Source organism: Gopherus evgoodei, chromosome 1 (genome assembly GCF_007399415.2).
Source record: "Gopherus evgoodei ecotype Sinaloan lineage chromosome 1, rGopEvg1_v1.p, whole genome shotgun sequence".
NCBI classification, from domain to species: domain Eukaryota; kingdom Metazoa; phylum Chordata; order Testudines; family Testudinidae; genus Gopherus; species Gopherus evgoodei.
This window is the reverse complement of record NC_044322.1, coordinates 38,505,625-38,522,610: the sequence shown is the minus strand read 5'-3', so window position 1 is coordinate 38,522,610 and position 16,986 is coordinate 38,505,625. Positions and strand designations below refer to the sequence as shown.

Below are 16,986 nucleotides of genomic sequence, written 5' to 3'. Positions count from 1 at the left end.
AGTCTAACCTCTGTCAAGATGCAGGACTTGCTGTGTCTAAACCATCCAAGACAGATGACTATCCAGCCTCCTTTTGAAAACCTCCAGTGCAGGAGCTTCCACAACCTTCCCAGGCTGTCTGTTCCATTCTCCTACTGTCCTTACAGTTAAGAAGTTTTTCCTGAGGTTTAATCTAAATCTGTAATGCTGCAGTTTGAATCCATTGCCTCTTGTCCTGTCCTCTATGGCAAGAGAAAACAACTTTATTCCATCTTTTTTATGGCAGCCTTTCAAGTATTTGAAGACTGCTATCATGTCCCCCCTCAATCTTCTCTTTTCCAAACTAAACATACCAAGTTCCTTCAGCCTTTCTTGTATGGCTTGTATTCCATCCCTTAATTATCTTTGGATCTATAGACTAGTCAGCCTGACTTTGGATCTTTGGATCGCCTCCGGATCCTTTCCAGTTTCTCCACAACTTTTCTATACAATTGGACACAGTAATCTAACTGAGGCCTAACCAGTGCCGAGAAGAGCAGTATTACCACCACAACTCCCAGATCCTTCTTAGCAGTGCTGCTGCCAACCCAGTTATCCCCCATTCTGTATTTGTGCATTTGGATTTTTCTTCCCTAAGTGTAGCATCTTACATTTGTCTTTACTGAATTTCATTTTATTGTTTATAGCCCAGCTCTCCAATTTATCAAGATCCCTCTGAATTTTAGCTCTATCCTCCAAGGCATTGGCAATCCCCATAGCTTTGTGTCATCTGCAAATTTGTGGAATCCCACTTGAGACCTCCCTCCCTCCAATCTGACATCATTCCATTAATAGTTACGCTTTGTTTGCGGTTGTTTATCTAACTTTGTATCCACTTAAAGATAGTTGGCCGCCAAGCACACAGTTCTTCAGCTTACTTATCAGAATGTCATGTGGGACTGGGTCGAAAGCCTTACTGAAGTCCAGATATATTATGTCCACCGCACTCCCCCTATCCACCAAACCAGTTACCCTGTCAAAGAAGGAAATCAAGATGGTTTGGCATGATTTGTTCTTGGCATATCCATGCTGGCTGCTAGTGATTACCCCTTCACCTTCAGGTACTCACAAACTGAATGTTTTATACTTTGCCCTAGTAACTTCCCAGGTATCAAAGTCAGGCTGACTAGTCTATAGTTCCCTGGATCCTCCTTTTTCCTATATGGCTGCAAAAGGTGCTTTTTAGCTATCTAAAAACCCTTTCTACCCTGTGACAGGATTTCACCCCATCACATACATGTAACAGTTGCTCTATGATACCCTTTTAAGCCTTGATGCAGAAAAGCACTTAAGAACACCCTTGATTTTAAGACTAGGAGTAAGACCCATTTACTTCAATGGGACTAATAAAATAATTGAAATTAGGTATGTGTTTAAGTGCTTTGCTGGATTAGGGCTTTAGTGGAAATAAATAAGAAACTACGATGTTTTTCCCCCAAATCAATTAAATTTTGAGAAACATTAACAAAATTATATAAGTGAAAAGATGCCTATCACCCCAGTTGCTGCCTTGAAAAAACAAAGCTTAAATATTCAGATCTAAATATGCAAGAGTGACTAAAGATTTCAGGGGTCTAATTTAAGACACCTTAAAAGACTTGATTTTCAGAGTGTGCAAGATCTTCACTTTCTGAAAATTAGAGTAATAGAATCATAGAATCATAGGACTGAAAGGGACCTTGAGAGATCATCTAGTCCAATCCCCTGCCCCCTTGCAGGACTAAGTATTATCTAGACCATTCCCAACAGATGTTCGTCTAACCTGCTCTTAAAAATCTCCAGTGATGGAGATTCCACAACCTCCCAAGGCAATTTATTCCAGTGCTTAAGCACCCTGACAGTTAGAAAGCTTTTCCTAATGTCCAGCCTAAACCTTCCCTGCTGCAATTTAAGCTCATTGCTTGTTGCCCTATCCTCAGAGGTTAAGAAAAACAATTTTTCTCCCTCCTCCTTGTAACAACCTTTTACGTATGTGAAAACTGTTATCATGTCCCCCCTCAGTCTTCTCTTTTCCAGACTGAAAATACCCCATTTTTTTCAATCTTCCCTCATAGGTCATGTTTTCTAGACCTTTAATCATTTTTGTCACTCTTCTCTGGACTTTCTTCAATTTGTCCACATCCTTCCTGAAATGTGGCGCCCAGAACTGGACACAATACTCCAGTTGAGGCCTAATCAGCACAGAGTAGAGCTTGTGTTTTGCTTACAACACTCCTGCTAATACATCCCAGAATTATATCCTTTAACCCATCTCAGGTTGGACACTGAAAATCACTAGTCACTTTTGAAAATTTAGGCCAGCGCCATTTAAAATAGCAATTTCTAAAACTCCCCCCGCCCCAACAACTATAAATCATTTGTTTACTAATATCAGTGTCAGAATACAGGATCAGAATCTGCAACCCTTGCTTCCACTAAGTAGCACTTACTCATGTGAGTAGTCCAGTTTACTTCAATGGAAGTTTTTATGTGAATAAGGGCTACTTAGTGGGAACAAGGGTTGTAGCATCTGATACTTACTGAACACAGAACAGCTGAATGTTCACTGATTCAAAATTAAAAAAAACCCAAAACACTACAACTTCTACAATTCTGATATTAAGCAGGTCATTGCCAATATTCAGGGGAAGCTCTAGGTATTTTGCCGCCCCAAGCACGGCAGGCAGGCTGCCTTCGGCGGCTTGCCTGCGGGAGGTCCCCGGTCCCACAGATTCGGTGGCATACCTGCGGGAGGTCCGCCGAAGCCGCGGGACCAGCGGACCCTCCGCAGGCATGTCGCCGAAGGCAACCTGCCTGCCGCCCTCACGGCAACCAGCAGAGCGCCCCCCGTGGCTTGCCGCCCCAGGCACGCGCTTGGTGAGCTGGTGCCTGGAGCCATCCCTGCCAATATCATATGAAATGTTGCCATTTCATTATTTGTCACTTTCCATGCAGATATTCTGGAGGCTGATATTCATTTCTGCAACATGATAAATGTCTATAGCACCTTCCATTGCGGATCTCAAAGCACTTTACAAACCCTACTTAATCTTCACAATAGCTTGCAAGATTAGGTGAACATTATCTCCATTTTACAAACAGGGACAATCTTGCAAGCTATTGTGAAGATTAAGTAGGGCTTGTATAATGCTTTGAGATCCCCAATGCTATAGACATTTATCATGTGCCAGTTGTGGTGCTGAATTTGTCCTGAAACAGATAGGCCTTTTCTGTGGTGGAGTTTAGCACTGCTCCCTTTGGGTAGGTAGTAATACCAACATCTCTTTTTGGGATGCAAAGTCCTAGAAAGGAAAAAAATTGGAGTATCTGGTGAATAGATTTGGTCACCTGTTGTGGAGATGTCCCTTGAATGAGCCAGTCATCCCAGTAGGAGTAAATTTGGACTCTCTGTTTTCCCAGGTAAGCTTCCACTACCAATAGTTATTTGATAAATATCATCAGTGCTGTTGATAGCCCAAAGGGCAGAACTCTATTAAGAATAGGAATTGCCCACCTGAACCTTAGGTATTTTCTGTGAGCAGGATCAATTGCTATATGAAAACAGGGCTTCTGTGTATCAGTCCTGTGGATCTAGGGATGGAATTATAGAAGCCACAATTACCACTCTGAACTTGAATCTGCAGATGAAGGTGTTTCAAGTTCATAATAGGGTGCCAGTCTCACTGATGCTTTGGAATTACAAAGTAACCTTCCCCTATATTCTTGAGGCACTTCTTCCATTACTCTGAGACTTGGAGGTGATTGCATTTCTTGATGTAACAAGCTCTTACAATAGGGGCCCATGAAAAGGGGCAGAGAGATCTGCAATTGTATGGAATACCCTATCTCTATGATCTCTAGAAACTCGATAGCCGTGATACTCAGACCTCAGTGGTTCAGGAGACAAATAAATGACCCCCATTACCCAAAAAAGCCATAGTAGTGTAAATTCATTGTTATATTTACTATGGTACAATATATATTCATATTTAAACAGTATGATGGGGAGGTTATATATAATTGTCACAGCAAAATGACTGACCAAGCATTATTATTTTATCACCTACAATTGGTTAGTAATATAGTAAAAGCATCCTGATTGGTTCATATCTTAGACTGGTTAATATTTAAATCATACAGTGTTTTAATATCATGTGCTGCAAAGAGCCACAGGAGACACATTAAAGAGCCACTTGCTTGCAAGCCTCAGTCTGAGTATCACTGATCTATAGTGATAAGGTTCCAGGCCCCACAAAAATAAAACTAATGAGGGGATGAAGGGTGGATAGGTAATGGAAGAATAATGGAGAAGATGTACAATAAGAGTCAAATTTATTTCCTTGATTTTGTTACAGCAAGATGAACAGACAGCAAAGTGGAGGCTGATGGCCTCCTCCTCTAAGTCCTCTGTCTTTTCTTAGAAACTTCTAATGATCTCTGTTCTGAGTAATAGGTTTGTCTCAAATATGGTTGTGACCTGATTGCTTACTTCTCGATGTAGGTGTGTAAACATCTAAAGAGCTCAATATTGCTTGAGAATCTTTTAATGAATGTAAGGCCTCATCAGTCTTTATATTAAGCAAATCATATCCCTCAAACGCAAGTTCTCTATTGCTGTTTGTACTTCTTTAGGCATTCAGGGCAATTTTAGCGAAGAGGACTTCCTCATGGCAAAAGATGTGGCCACGGATCTTACCACTGTGTACAAAACATCAAGAACAACCCAGAGAGAAGTGTGTGCCATGAGTCAGCCCTCTGAGACAAGAGACTTGAATTTATCTCTGTTGCCATGTGAAATTTTGTCCAATTGTATTTTGCCAATAAACACTGATAACTGGCAATCAGACTGGCAGAAGAATAATTTTTGCAGCTGAATAAACCAAGTTTCTAAGGTTCTTTTTCATGGGGCATAGATTTTGGTGGTCCCTGTTGTCTGGTCCCCCTGTTACTACTAATTACTCAGGAAGGGGATGCATATAGAACTGCTAAAATCCTCAGGAGGGAACTTGATATTGTTGATCAGCCCTTTTGGATGTAGCTGTCAGCCAGATGTAAGCGTCACGTGTCTTCCTAAGGATTTTGACTGGCTCCCAGCAGGCCATAATTTTTTGGCATTGCAAACTGTCCAGGCAGAGATGTATATATGCTTTAAGGGATTTCTCCTGGAAAACATCCAATGGAATTTCAAGAATGTCCACCTTCCAGCATAATGATTCTTGAAATGTTTTATAATCATTTGGCTGTATGCTTGATGACAATTGTACCACAGCCTTATCAAGTGTTGAACAGGAAACGGGCAACGGTATTATCTGACAGCAGCCTGAAAATCCTCTTCCTCAGAGCCCTGATCTTTTTGGCTTTATATCTGTGTGGAGAGCGGGACCTAACTGTGGATGGGGCTGCAAAAGCTGACTTCCTGGCTGTCCGTAAGCAGCTGATGCCAAATATGGCCAAGGAAGATGGTAAGGGTATGGGGCAGGAGGCCAGAAGGGGAGATACCATGGGAGGTGTACCATTTAGAACCTCTAGGTCTAGCATTATAATAATGTGCCTCTGAATCCTTTTCAGAACCATAGGGATCAAAGACCTGGACCTGTGGGGTGTGCTGGCAATGCATCCCTACTATGCTCCAAAGCTTAAGAGGAGAAAAATTATTTCTCTCCTAGAGGTGGAACAGTCTTAACTGGGGTCTCAGGTAAAACTTCAGTGTGTCCCTTAGCTGGTATCGCCAAGGTACTAGGCACTGTAGTAGGGTATTAGCTGGTATTGAAATTGTTATGTTCACCCAAGATAAAAGTGGTGATTCCGAGACAGTCAGATCACCCAGTATTGAGTAAACTGTTGGTACTAAGAATGTCACTACCACAGACAGGTGGACAGAAGCTATCAGTACCCCAGCGGTGGGTACCAATGTTGCCAGTACCAAGAGCCGTGGTGCAGAAGGATCTGAAGAGGGGTGTATAGACCTCTCCAGTAAAAATAGCATGCGGTGAGCTCTCTTACCTTTGTGTTCTCTTACAGAATGACTTTCAAATGGCACACTTGTCAGGAATGTACCCTTTACTCAGGCACAATAGGTCCATTATTAAGCAGCATTACTATACCACAAGATGGGCAGTGTTTAAACCTAGGAGACTTTTTTTTCCATCCATAAGTGCTGGACCTGGTACTGGGAAAGTCTCATTAGGAAAACTAATGAAAAACAATATGGACTTTTTTTAAAAGGGAGAATAAAAGTCTAAAACTGTTAACTAACAATCTAAAACTACAATGATCATGAACTATTTATACTAGAAAGTATAAATCACACAGTGAATGAGAGGGTTAGATACTGCCAAAGTTTTTATTCATAGCAATAGGTGGTAAGAAAGAACTAAGGGAGTGTTTGGGTCATGACACCCTTTATGCTCTTGGGTAGGGGAGTACTAGGCCACGTAGGATGCAGGTATGGCCCCAACAGCCACTGCTGGTCAAAAGAATCCAAACTCGAATGCATGGGGTGAATGTGCACGAAATGTGAAACACATATGGACAAACACTCAAAGAAGAATGCTTGTCTTTTTAAGGAGTTCTGGATTCCTCAACATAAGATGATAATTCTTTCTAAAAAATATATTCAAGAAGAGTAAAAAAATTATTGAACCAACACTTCAAAAAGGAAAACAATATTAGAGTTTTTTGTAGTGTAGATAATCCAGCAGTCACCAGAATTTGAAGAAATAGACATAATTCAAGCATTTTACTCTACCTAATTTGCTCCAGAGCACTTTGAAGGAGGAGGTTTACTTTGGACAGCTGTTAATTGCCTCAGGCATGATACACCATTGTAGTGAATGTAAAGGCAAGCACTCAAGACCATGTCAAATTTGAATTTACCACACTCAAATTCCTGCTGATACCCCCACTACTGTTTCAATGAACTGCAAAAGCATATATATTATTTCCTCCGGTCAGTTACACCCCTAAATTGCCTACTTTAAACAAAGCCATTAAAGAGTGTGAAAGACAAACACAAAAGTAGAACCATTTAAACAATTTTGTAAAAAGCTAATGACAGTGAGACAAAAACAGACAGCCAAACCTTTGGTTTTCCTGTCAAAACCTGCAGGAAACAAATGCTTTATACATTTATGGAGTTACCAATTAATTGGTGAGTGAGAAATATGACCTTAGTATATATTGTGTGGCAGGTGGGCTATTCAAATGAACAATTAGCACGTATACTGACCTTTACATGTTCAAAACTCTTTACAAATATTCATTAAAATCCATACAAAATGCTAAACAAAAGAAAATAATTTAGACTTACCCACATTTAATCTGCCTGTGACTTCACCATCTGAATTGCGTGCATTCACAGTCACATTATGAGTAGACTGTAGAAGTAGTGATGAGTCCTACAGTATCAAGAAAGATTTGCAGTTTTAGCAGAACAAATAGATTTCAAAACAATTTATATAATTTATCATTGCCATATATATTATTAATAAAGTTATTAAAAGAGCCTTTGGAATAGAAAACCAGCCAAAGAGTGAAAGCAGCAAAGAATCCTGTGGCACCTTATAGACTAACAGACATTTTGGAGCATGAGCTTTCGTTTTGGAGCACAAAAGCTCATGCTCCAAAACGTCTGTTAGTCTATAAGGTGCCACAGGATTCTTTGCTGCTTTTACAGATCCAGACTAACACAGCTACCCCTCTGATACCAAAGAGTGAAGTGTTTGAATTAATCTTTTGAGTTTAGAGATCTCATTTAGTTGACAGATGTAACATAAACCAGAAAACCTAATTATTTGAACAGGCACTCAACACACTGATGAACAGCAGAGATGGACCTAAATTACAATCCTAGATTCAAATACCCTTTTAATTTTGGAGACATTCAGATTGGGAGCTGGTCCCCACCTCTATAATCAGTCTAACCAAAGTCCCCAATCTAGTTCCCTTTTCCCCCAAATTTGTGGCTGGGATTACCTCTGACTGGCAGTTATCCATAAATAACTACACCATGTTTTCCTTCCAAATCTCCCTTTTTCTGACGGTGTAGGTAGATGAGGAAGTCAATATTGTATTTTTATGACCCCACACACTTTTTTCCCCAGACTATTCCCCACTTTTGGTCACTCTAAAACAGAAAATATGGTAGATATATTTGGAAATGGCAGCACGTGGTACAAAGTGATTATCAATTCCCCAAAACATTCAATATAAAATCTTAGAGAACCACATTGAGAATAATATACCATCTTATGGGAATCAATTCATACAAAAAATATGTATTTTTCCCTCCTTGTAGGAGAAAGAAACTATTAAAACCTGATAGCTGCAATGACTTGGTAAAATTTCGATGAAGTCTCCAGTTGAAATGCCATAACACTATAGGTTTGAATCATTTATTGTCTTCTTTCTAGAACTTTTTTTAAATTAAAACACAAACAAAAACAACCTTATTCAAAATACACAAACATAATTAAAAAGTGTAGTCCTAAAGTGATCAAAATCTATAACATTAGCCCAACAGATACAATTGCTGGCAATCTATCTTTTGATAAAAGTTTAGCACTTGAGTCCCAGAGTTCCTGCACTCCCACAGAAAACTGGTCATGTGAAAAACAATGAATGATGATGAAAGCTGTGTAACACTAATGTTATGATCCATTGCATTTAATGTAGAAATATAACTGTATTGTAAATAAAACAAACCCACTGAGTCAAGTTAGCCATTTTGTCAAGGTGGCACATAATCAAGCAGGTGACAAATAATGGAGCAACAGTTATTTCACACTTCAGTGCGTTAGACAATAAAACCTGAAAACAACTAACCAATAAATAAAAGATTTAAAAAAAATCAGACCTTAAACTCAAAAACAATGGTAACTTACCTACAATAACTGTTGTTCTTCAAGCTGTTTTATGCACATATACATTCCACCTTAGGTGTGTGTGTGCCCAGTATTCTTGAGTCAGAGACTTTTGCCAGAAGTACCATGAGGGAATGCATGTGCCCCTGCTCTCCTCATGCACTCAGACAAGAGCATAAAAGGGGCATGTGTGTCATCTTCCTCTCTGTTCTGCTTGTGAAAATATTAACCAAAGTCACAGGCCAGGTGGAAGGATTGTGGAATTTATATGTGCACAACACATCTCCAAAAAAAAAAACAACCAGCTACTGTAGGTAAGTAACTGTTGGCTTTTTTTCCTTCAAGTAAATTGTGATACAGCATGGCCAGAGGGCAGCAGGAGAGGGTTAGAAGGGAGCCTTATTCCCTGTAAGGGGAAGAAAGTTTGCTATAGATTAACTAGAGCACCTGAAGCCAATTACAGCACCTGAAGCCAATTAGACCACCTGCAGTCAGTCACATGATAAAAAAAACCCTGCTTCAATCAGACAGAGTGGGAGTTGGAGCAGAAAGGATTGGTATTGGAGCAGAGAACAATTTGAAGAAGTTAGAGCAGAGAAGGTTGATGTTGGAACAGAGAACAGTTTGAAGGGAAGCAGAGGAAAGTTTGGAGGAGTGCTGCGGTGGGCTAAGAAGTCCAAGACCCTAGGTAAGGGGCACCTGGCTTGTGCAGAGGGAGGGCAGGAAGCCCCCCCACAAGCTGAAGGGCAGGAAAGGGAAGTAGCCCAGGGGAAGGAACCGCCAGTTCAAGTAGTTCACCACTATCCTCAGGGCCCCTGGGATAGGACCTGGAGTAGAGGGTGGGCCTAGGTCCCTCCCTCTTCACTCCCCTCCTGAAGGACACTAGTGGGACAATTAATATTCCAATTCAGGGGCAAGAAATGGTGCCCTAAACCCCCCCAAAAAAGAGAAAGCGTGAGACCTATCATAATAGTGCTGGCAATTTGCCACAATATACATTCCATTTTAGGTGACTCTGTAGCAGTTCCCTTACAGTGGTGAGGCTTTGGATCATCCCAAGAGAGACTGAAACATGGATTTACTAAAGTTAGCATAGTCACAAGAGACTTGAGTGATGGCATAATGTCTGAAAGAGGTATATACAGATGACCTCATTGCCACTTTACATATATTTGTTATGGGAATACTGATCAGAAAGGCTGATGAAGTGGACTGGGCCCCGATGGAGTGAGCTATTACTCTCACTGGAGGAAAGACTTTCACAAGATCATAGCATTGCTTGACACAGACAGAGATCCAGTGTGATATACACTGAGTTGACACTGGTAGGCATTTGATTCTCTTGCCCTAGGCTATGAAAAGCCTATTAGAGGTTCTGAATGCATTACTGTGGTCAAGGTAGACTGCCAAAGCTCTACAAAGCATGAAGTGTTTCCTGAGTGTTGGATGAATGAGGTGTGAGGAATAATACAGAAATTGTATCTTTATAACAAACGATATAGCAGGGGTCAACTAACAGGTTGCAGTTTGGAAATCCTTCTTATTGAAGTAATTGCCACATTTTAGTTAACAGCGCATACCCTGAAGGCCTAAAGGTTATTGAAAAGTTGTTATAGCTGCTAGCTGGACCCAAAAATAATCCTTAGGGATAATCCTGATTTTTTTAAGAGTCAAAGCATAGTCTAGAATACGTGGAAGAATTGCGGAGGTTGGGGAGATTTGCTGGGCCATTTCTGCAGGTAATTACGTCAAGACGAGGACTTTCTACTGTGTAATAGAACCTCCAGCACCTCCCTTGAACAGGAGCTTTCTAGGTGTTGGAAACAAGAAGGAGCCATGCCTTGAGATGGAGAATCCCGAAGTTGGGATGCAGGGTATGTCATTTGTTCTGTGAGAGGAGATGTAGAATGGGAGGGAGGGAGATCAGCAGGCATATCATGAGCTGTGACAAGTAAGAGTACCAGGTCTGTCTCTGAAAGAAGAAGCAATCAGAATGACATGGGCTCCATCCCTTTTCATTTTCAGCAGGATCTTCAACAGTAGGGAAAACATAGAGAAGGTCCTTGTCCCATGGGAGGAGGAGAGCATTGTTCAGGAAGTGCTGTCTCATCCCCCTCTGGAGCAGTAGCATGGTAAGTGATGAACAGGTCTGTGGATAATATTCCCCATTGTCTGAATAGGTCATGAAATCCTGTTGGGTGTATATCCCACTATTAGTTGTGTGGGACTTTGCAACTGAGCTTTTCTGCTATTGAGTTTTGTGTGCCTGGGAGGTAAGCTGCAAACAGTGTAAGATTGTGGGAGATGCACCAATTCCATAACCTCATTGCTCTGTGCATAGGGAAGGCGACCTGGCTCCCCACTGCCAATTGATGTAGTACATACAGCCTATGCTGTCTATTAGGATCTTAATAATTGGTCCCAGTCACTGTGGTATGCTGCCACTCAGTGGCCAAATGGGTGTGGAATGATGCTAGGCTGTGTCAGTCAGGGGGAATGGTCTAACAGTGCCTCAACTTGTCTCAACTCAAAGTGGTATGTAGACATAGAGGGCTAGGACAAGGATCGTAGGCCAGATGGTTTGTGTTTAGGGAATTTCCCTTTCTTTCTTTGCGGCTCGTAGTGGCTCTGAGGATGGTACTAAGACTCTTGTGATCTTTGCTGGGACTGGGGACTAAATAATCTCTTTTGTCCCAGTATGTAGCTATCCAGTGACCGGAGGGTAGCCCTCAAGTCCTTCAGGGTATGAAGGGAGGTGTTAGTGTTAGTCTTCTCGACAAAGAGCTTTGTGCCCTCAGAGGCGCAGTCCATGGTTAAGGACCTTCCCTTTTTCAGGAATCCCGACAAATGAAGCCATGACACTCGTTGCATCACCACAGCTCTGGAAATGGACCTAGCCCCACGTTCAGGGCAGATTACAGCAATGTCTTTGCCACTAAATGGCCATCTTGGATAATCGCCTTAAAGGAGTCATGATGTGTCTCTGCGAACTTTTCAACAAAGTAATTTAGTTGAGAGTACTTTATGTAGTTGTATTTCGCCATGAGGGTTTGCTAGTTGGCGACACTGTAGAGTGGCCAAGGAATATGCTTTTCTGCCTGAAAAGATCAAGGTGCTTCCAATCCCTATTATAGGGAGTAGCCTTTGACTGATGTTGTCAGCTGTGGGAGCTGACAGCATCCACCACGATGGAGTTGGGTGGCAGGTGGGAAAATAGGAATTCAGACTCCTTGGTGGGGACATAGTATTTTTTGTTTGCTTGCTTGCAGGTTGGTGTCACTGATGCTAGCATTTGCCACATAGTCTTTGCAGGGTCTAAAATGGCTTCATTAATCAGCAGGGAAATCTTTGAGGAGGATGAAGAGTGGAGGATGTCAAGGAGCTGATGGTAGGCATCCTTGACTTCCTCCAATGGTATATGGAGAGTGCCTGCCACCCTTTTTGCAAGCTCCTGGAAAAGACAAAATTTGTCTGCCAAAGATGGAGGTGTGATGCCTTTGTCCGGAGAAGAGGAAGATATGGTCCACAGTGTCACTTCTGCCTCAGTACCAGCTTCCTGTTCCTCCATCTCTTGAGGCTGTTCCAAAGCTTTATATGCTGCAGCCTGGGTGTGCCTGGAGGGTTCTCAGGAAAAGCTTGAAGCTCAAGAGGCATGCTGTCAATGCACCGTCCAACAGGGCCGGTCCAAGGATGTTTCACACCCTAAGCGAAACTTCCACCTTGCGCCCTCCCGCCCCCGCACCCTCGCCCTGAGGCACCCCCTCCTGCAGCAGCTCCCTGCCTCCGCCCTGAGGCGTCCCCCTCTGTGGCAGCTCCCCATCCCCCACCTCCACCCTGAGGCACCCCCCTGAGCCCCAGCTCACCCCTGCCCCACCTCCTCCCCGAGCACCTCCCCCCTACTTACTTGCTGCAGGCAGCCCACCCCACGCTCCCCTGCCCCAGCTCCCTCTGCCTAAATGCCGGTGGCGACTGGGGCTGCTGAAGATCCGGCCGCTGCGGTTGCTGCCGAAGAAAATGGCGCCCCCCAAATCCTAGTGCCCTAGGCGACTGCCTAAGTCACCTAAATGGTTGCACCAGCCCTGACTGCAAGGAATGAAAAAGGCTCATGGATTAATATCCAAAATTCTTCGCCGGACACCATTTTCTTTCCCTTTCATATTGCTCCCATTATCGTACCATTGACCACAAAAGTTTTTTATAGGCAGTGACATCTCTTCTAACTGGTGAAGAATAGTTTCTGTCATAACAGCTCCAGTTGTCTCCATAAGCGACACAAATCCCAAGAAGTGTTCCTTTATGAATCTGATTCAGTCTCATTCTTTGTCTCTGAAGTAGGCCTATCCACAAACTGAATGATTATGGTCATTTGTTCAACGTGGCCTGCATCTGGTGTACAATCTAGAATGATCAAAAAGTATTTTGCAGCATGAGCAGATGCTAGGATTTTTTGTTTGATGGCATTGGATAGAAGCTGAATAAGCTCATTGTGCATGTCTTTCCCTAGGTGACATAAACATTAAGAGATCAGGATGACTTTTCCTTAAAATTAAGCAATGTTGATTGTAATCAGAAATACACCTTTTTGGTCACCTATACTTCCTTCCTTCATTCTTCCATATCAAAATCTACTATATTTTATTCTACCTTTATAATATTGAATTATTGATATTAATAAAATTTAGAATGGCAGATACTCCATCATAGTGGGGTATCGGGTTAGGTAGGGAAGGGAAGCAGATTGGGTTTGGTTGGGGAGTGGAAGGGAAGCAGACTGGGTTGTCTGGGGGAGGGATAGCTCAGTGGTTTGAGCATTGGCCCTTCTAAACCCAGGGTTGTTAATTCAATCCTTGAGGGGGCCATTTGGGGATTGGTCCTGCTTTGAGCAGGGGGTTGAATTAGATGACCTCCTGAGGTCCCTTCCAACCCTAATGATCTATGATTCTATAAATCAGTAGGGTATTGTGTTAGGTGGGGAAGGGAAGCAGACTGGGTTTGCTCAGTGGGGGTTCAGGTTTGGCTGGGGAGTGCAAAGGGAGCAGAATGGGTTTGGGGGTGTGTCATGGTATAAACCCCCACTCTGAACCTTAGCGTCCAAAAGATAGGGTATCAGCATGAATTCCTCTAAGTTCAATTACCAGCTTAGTACTTGTAGCGCTGCCACCAACCAGGAATTCCAGTGCCTGGTACACTCTGGTCCCCCCAAAACCTTGCTTGGGGACCCCAAGACCTAGTCCCTCTGGATCTTAACACAAGGAAAGTAAACCCTTTCCCTCACCGTTGCCTCTCCCAGGCTTCCCCTCCCTGGGTTACCCTGGAAGATTACTGTGATTCAAACTCCTTGAATCTCAAAACAGAGAGGAAAATTCACCTTCCCCCCTCCTTCTCTCTCCCTCTCCCTGAGAGAGAAAGTAATCCTAACACAGAGAGAAAATTAATCTTCCTCTCCCCCTTCCCTCCTTTCTCCCCACCAATTCCCTGGTGGATCCTGACCCAGTCCCCTGAGGTTTCACCAGAATAAAAAAAACAATCAGGTTCTTAAACAAGAAAAGCTTTTAATTAAAGAAAGAAAAAACAGTAAAAAATTATCTTTGTAAGTTTAAGATGGAATATGTTACAGGGTCTTTCAGCTATAGACACTGGGAATACCCTCCCAACCTAAGTATACAACTACAAATTAAAACCCTTCCAGCCAAATACACGTTTGCACTCCTTCCAGCCAAATACACATTTGTAAATAAAGAAAACAAACATAAGCCTAACTCACCGTATCTACCTAGTACTCACTATTCTGAATCTATAAGAACCTGTATCAGGGAGATTGGAGAGAAACCTGGTTGCACATCTGGTCACTCTCAGAACCCAGAGAGAACAACAACCAAAAACTGACAGCACACACAAAAACTTCCCTCCCTCAAGATTTGAAAGTATCCTGTCCGGATTGGTCCTCTGGTCAGGTGACAGCCAGGCTCACTGATCTTGTTAACCCTTTACAGGCAAAAGAGATATGAAGTACTTTTGTTCTATTAACTCTTACTTATCTGTTTATGACAGGGTGGCAGATGGGGTAGGATTCAAAGAGCCACAAGGTGAAATGGGCGCTCTCCTCTCCAGTCCCTGGCATGCAGCAGTGGGCCAAGTCACAGTGCAATTGCAACAGGGCAATGGGAACATGTCGCCAGTCCATCCTGCGCCTGGGCTGGGGAGTTAAATGCTGGACTCTCGCTCTGGCGGGGGGTGGGGCAGGAAGGACTGTGAGGCAGAGAGTGTGTGGCCCTCACACCAAAGTAGGGTCAGGAGGATAGAAAGCTGGCGGGTAGGGAGGTGGATTAAAGCGGCCTAGCCGCCCCTCCACGTGAGAGAGCCTGCAGAGCTGCGGCCAGCTGCAGCCTCCCTTCCTTCTCTCCCCAGGGAGCAGAGCCTCTGCCCTGGAAAACCTGCAGTCCGCTCTCTGAGGAGCATGCCACGTGCAAGCCAGCCCCAGCTGCACCACTCTGACAGCTTAGCCCCAGCAGGGGGTCTTACACCTCCCGCCCCAAGCTGCTCCACTCTCCTTCTGGCTGCTGCTGTGCAATCTACTACAAGACAGAGGAGCTAGTGTACTGTAATAATGTACCTACCAACACAGCAATCTGTACAATTATTGATTCACAATCAAAGGACGTCACATGGCAGGAGTCAGAGAGCAATTGGGACTTCCTTGGTTTTCTAAATGGCAGGAGACAGGAGTTGGAGAGCAATTCACTGGGAGCGTGATTCTCATCCCCTCCTCCTCCCTATAGTCTGCGCTCTAACCAAAGGACTTCCCTGGCTTTCTAAATGGCAGTAGTTGGAGAGCAATTCATTGGAAGCATGATTCTTATCACCTCCCTATAATCTGCGATTTAATCAAAGGACTTCCCTAATCGCTGGCTTTGTAAATGGCAGGAAAGCAATTCATTGGGAGCGTAGTTCTCATCTGCGTCCTCCCTACAGTCTGCGATCTGCAGCCTACGTCTATTTTTAGGCACCGGCTTTTCAGCGCCCCCCCCCAGATCTCGGCGCCCTAGGCAGCTGCCTAACTTGCCTAGTGCTTCCACCGGCCCTGCCGCCCAAGGATCCCAATATGGCCATTGGTGTGGCATAGAGCTCAGTGTTGGCGCGCATAGGTGGAAGTACTAAGATGTTGGTGGTGGTCATGGGGCCATCTGTGGGTACATCCTTGGTAGTGAGCATCAAAAGGGGCTTGGGAGGAGTATTGTGACACTATCTCCTCTGGCTCACTCTCTGAACCCTTTCTAGAGAGTGAAGGGGCATGGCATGGCAGTGGGGATACTTCTCGTGCTTGGTAGAAGATCAGGGCAGAGGTCTTGGTACCATGAAGTGAGGATCCAGCATGCAAAGGTCTCTGAAATGGTGAGATTCTGCCAGTACTGATCATCCCAGCATTGGTGGCAGTGCTGGGGATGGGGAATGGAGACCTTCTGCACCTTGTCTCTTAGGTGCCAGGCGAGCTATCTCTGGCAGTACCAAAGTGGACTCACATACTGGAAGGGCTTTTTTAGAGTGTTTGCTCTTGTTATTAAGTACCAATGATTCAGTGCCCATGTCCATTGGGTCCATGAGCCTGTCAGTGGTACCAGTAGCTGTTGGTCTTCAAGAAGATGGGTGCCAGACTGAGATGGTCTTGGTCCCGGCGATGCTGAAGATATCCGATGAGATAGTGCTTGCTTACAGCTATATCGGGGTTCACTAAGGGACTTCCCACTCTCTTCTTAGATGATTTTTGAGGAGGGTCCCCAGCCTTTTTCTTCAACCCATATCCCTTAAATGTAGAAGGTTGTGGGGAAGACTCATGTCTACCAGGTGACTGGGGCTAGAGAGCTGCCTCCATGAAGATGATTTTCTGGTGGAGTTCTGTGTTTGTGAGATCTTGGCTGGAGTTGTTGGCAAAGACCACACTTCTACTGTATGTGGCATTTCCTGAGGCAGTGACTACACTGAGAGTGCTTATCTGCAACTAGGATCATCTCTTTACAAATGTGGCACTTTTTGAAGCCCCGCAAACTGTGCATACCCTGTTGAGGGGAAGGGTCTCCGATGGGAGAAAAAAGATGGGAAGAAAATAAAGTCTCTTTTTCTTCTTTTTTTA

General features: G+C 43.6%; 1 protein-coding gene across 3 annotated transcripts in view; it reads right to left on the bottom strand.

Moving 5' to 3' along the window:
- Positions 1–16,986, bottom strand: part of SGCG (sarcoglycan gamma) — a 204,878-nt gene that overhangs the window by 95,862 nt on the left and 92,030 nt on the right. For all 3 annotated transcript variants that reach the window (XM_030562005.1, XM_030562022.1, XM_030562014.1), the window contains exon 4: positions 7,307–7,394. In XM_030562005.1, the coding sequence (XP_030417865.1) occupies positions 7,307–7,394 (88 nt within the window). The remainder of the gene's footprint in view (positions 1–7,306; positions 7,395–16,986) is intronic.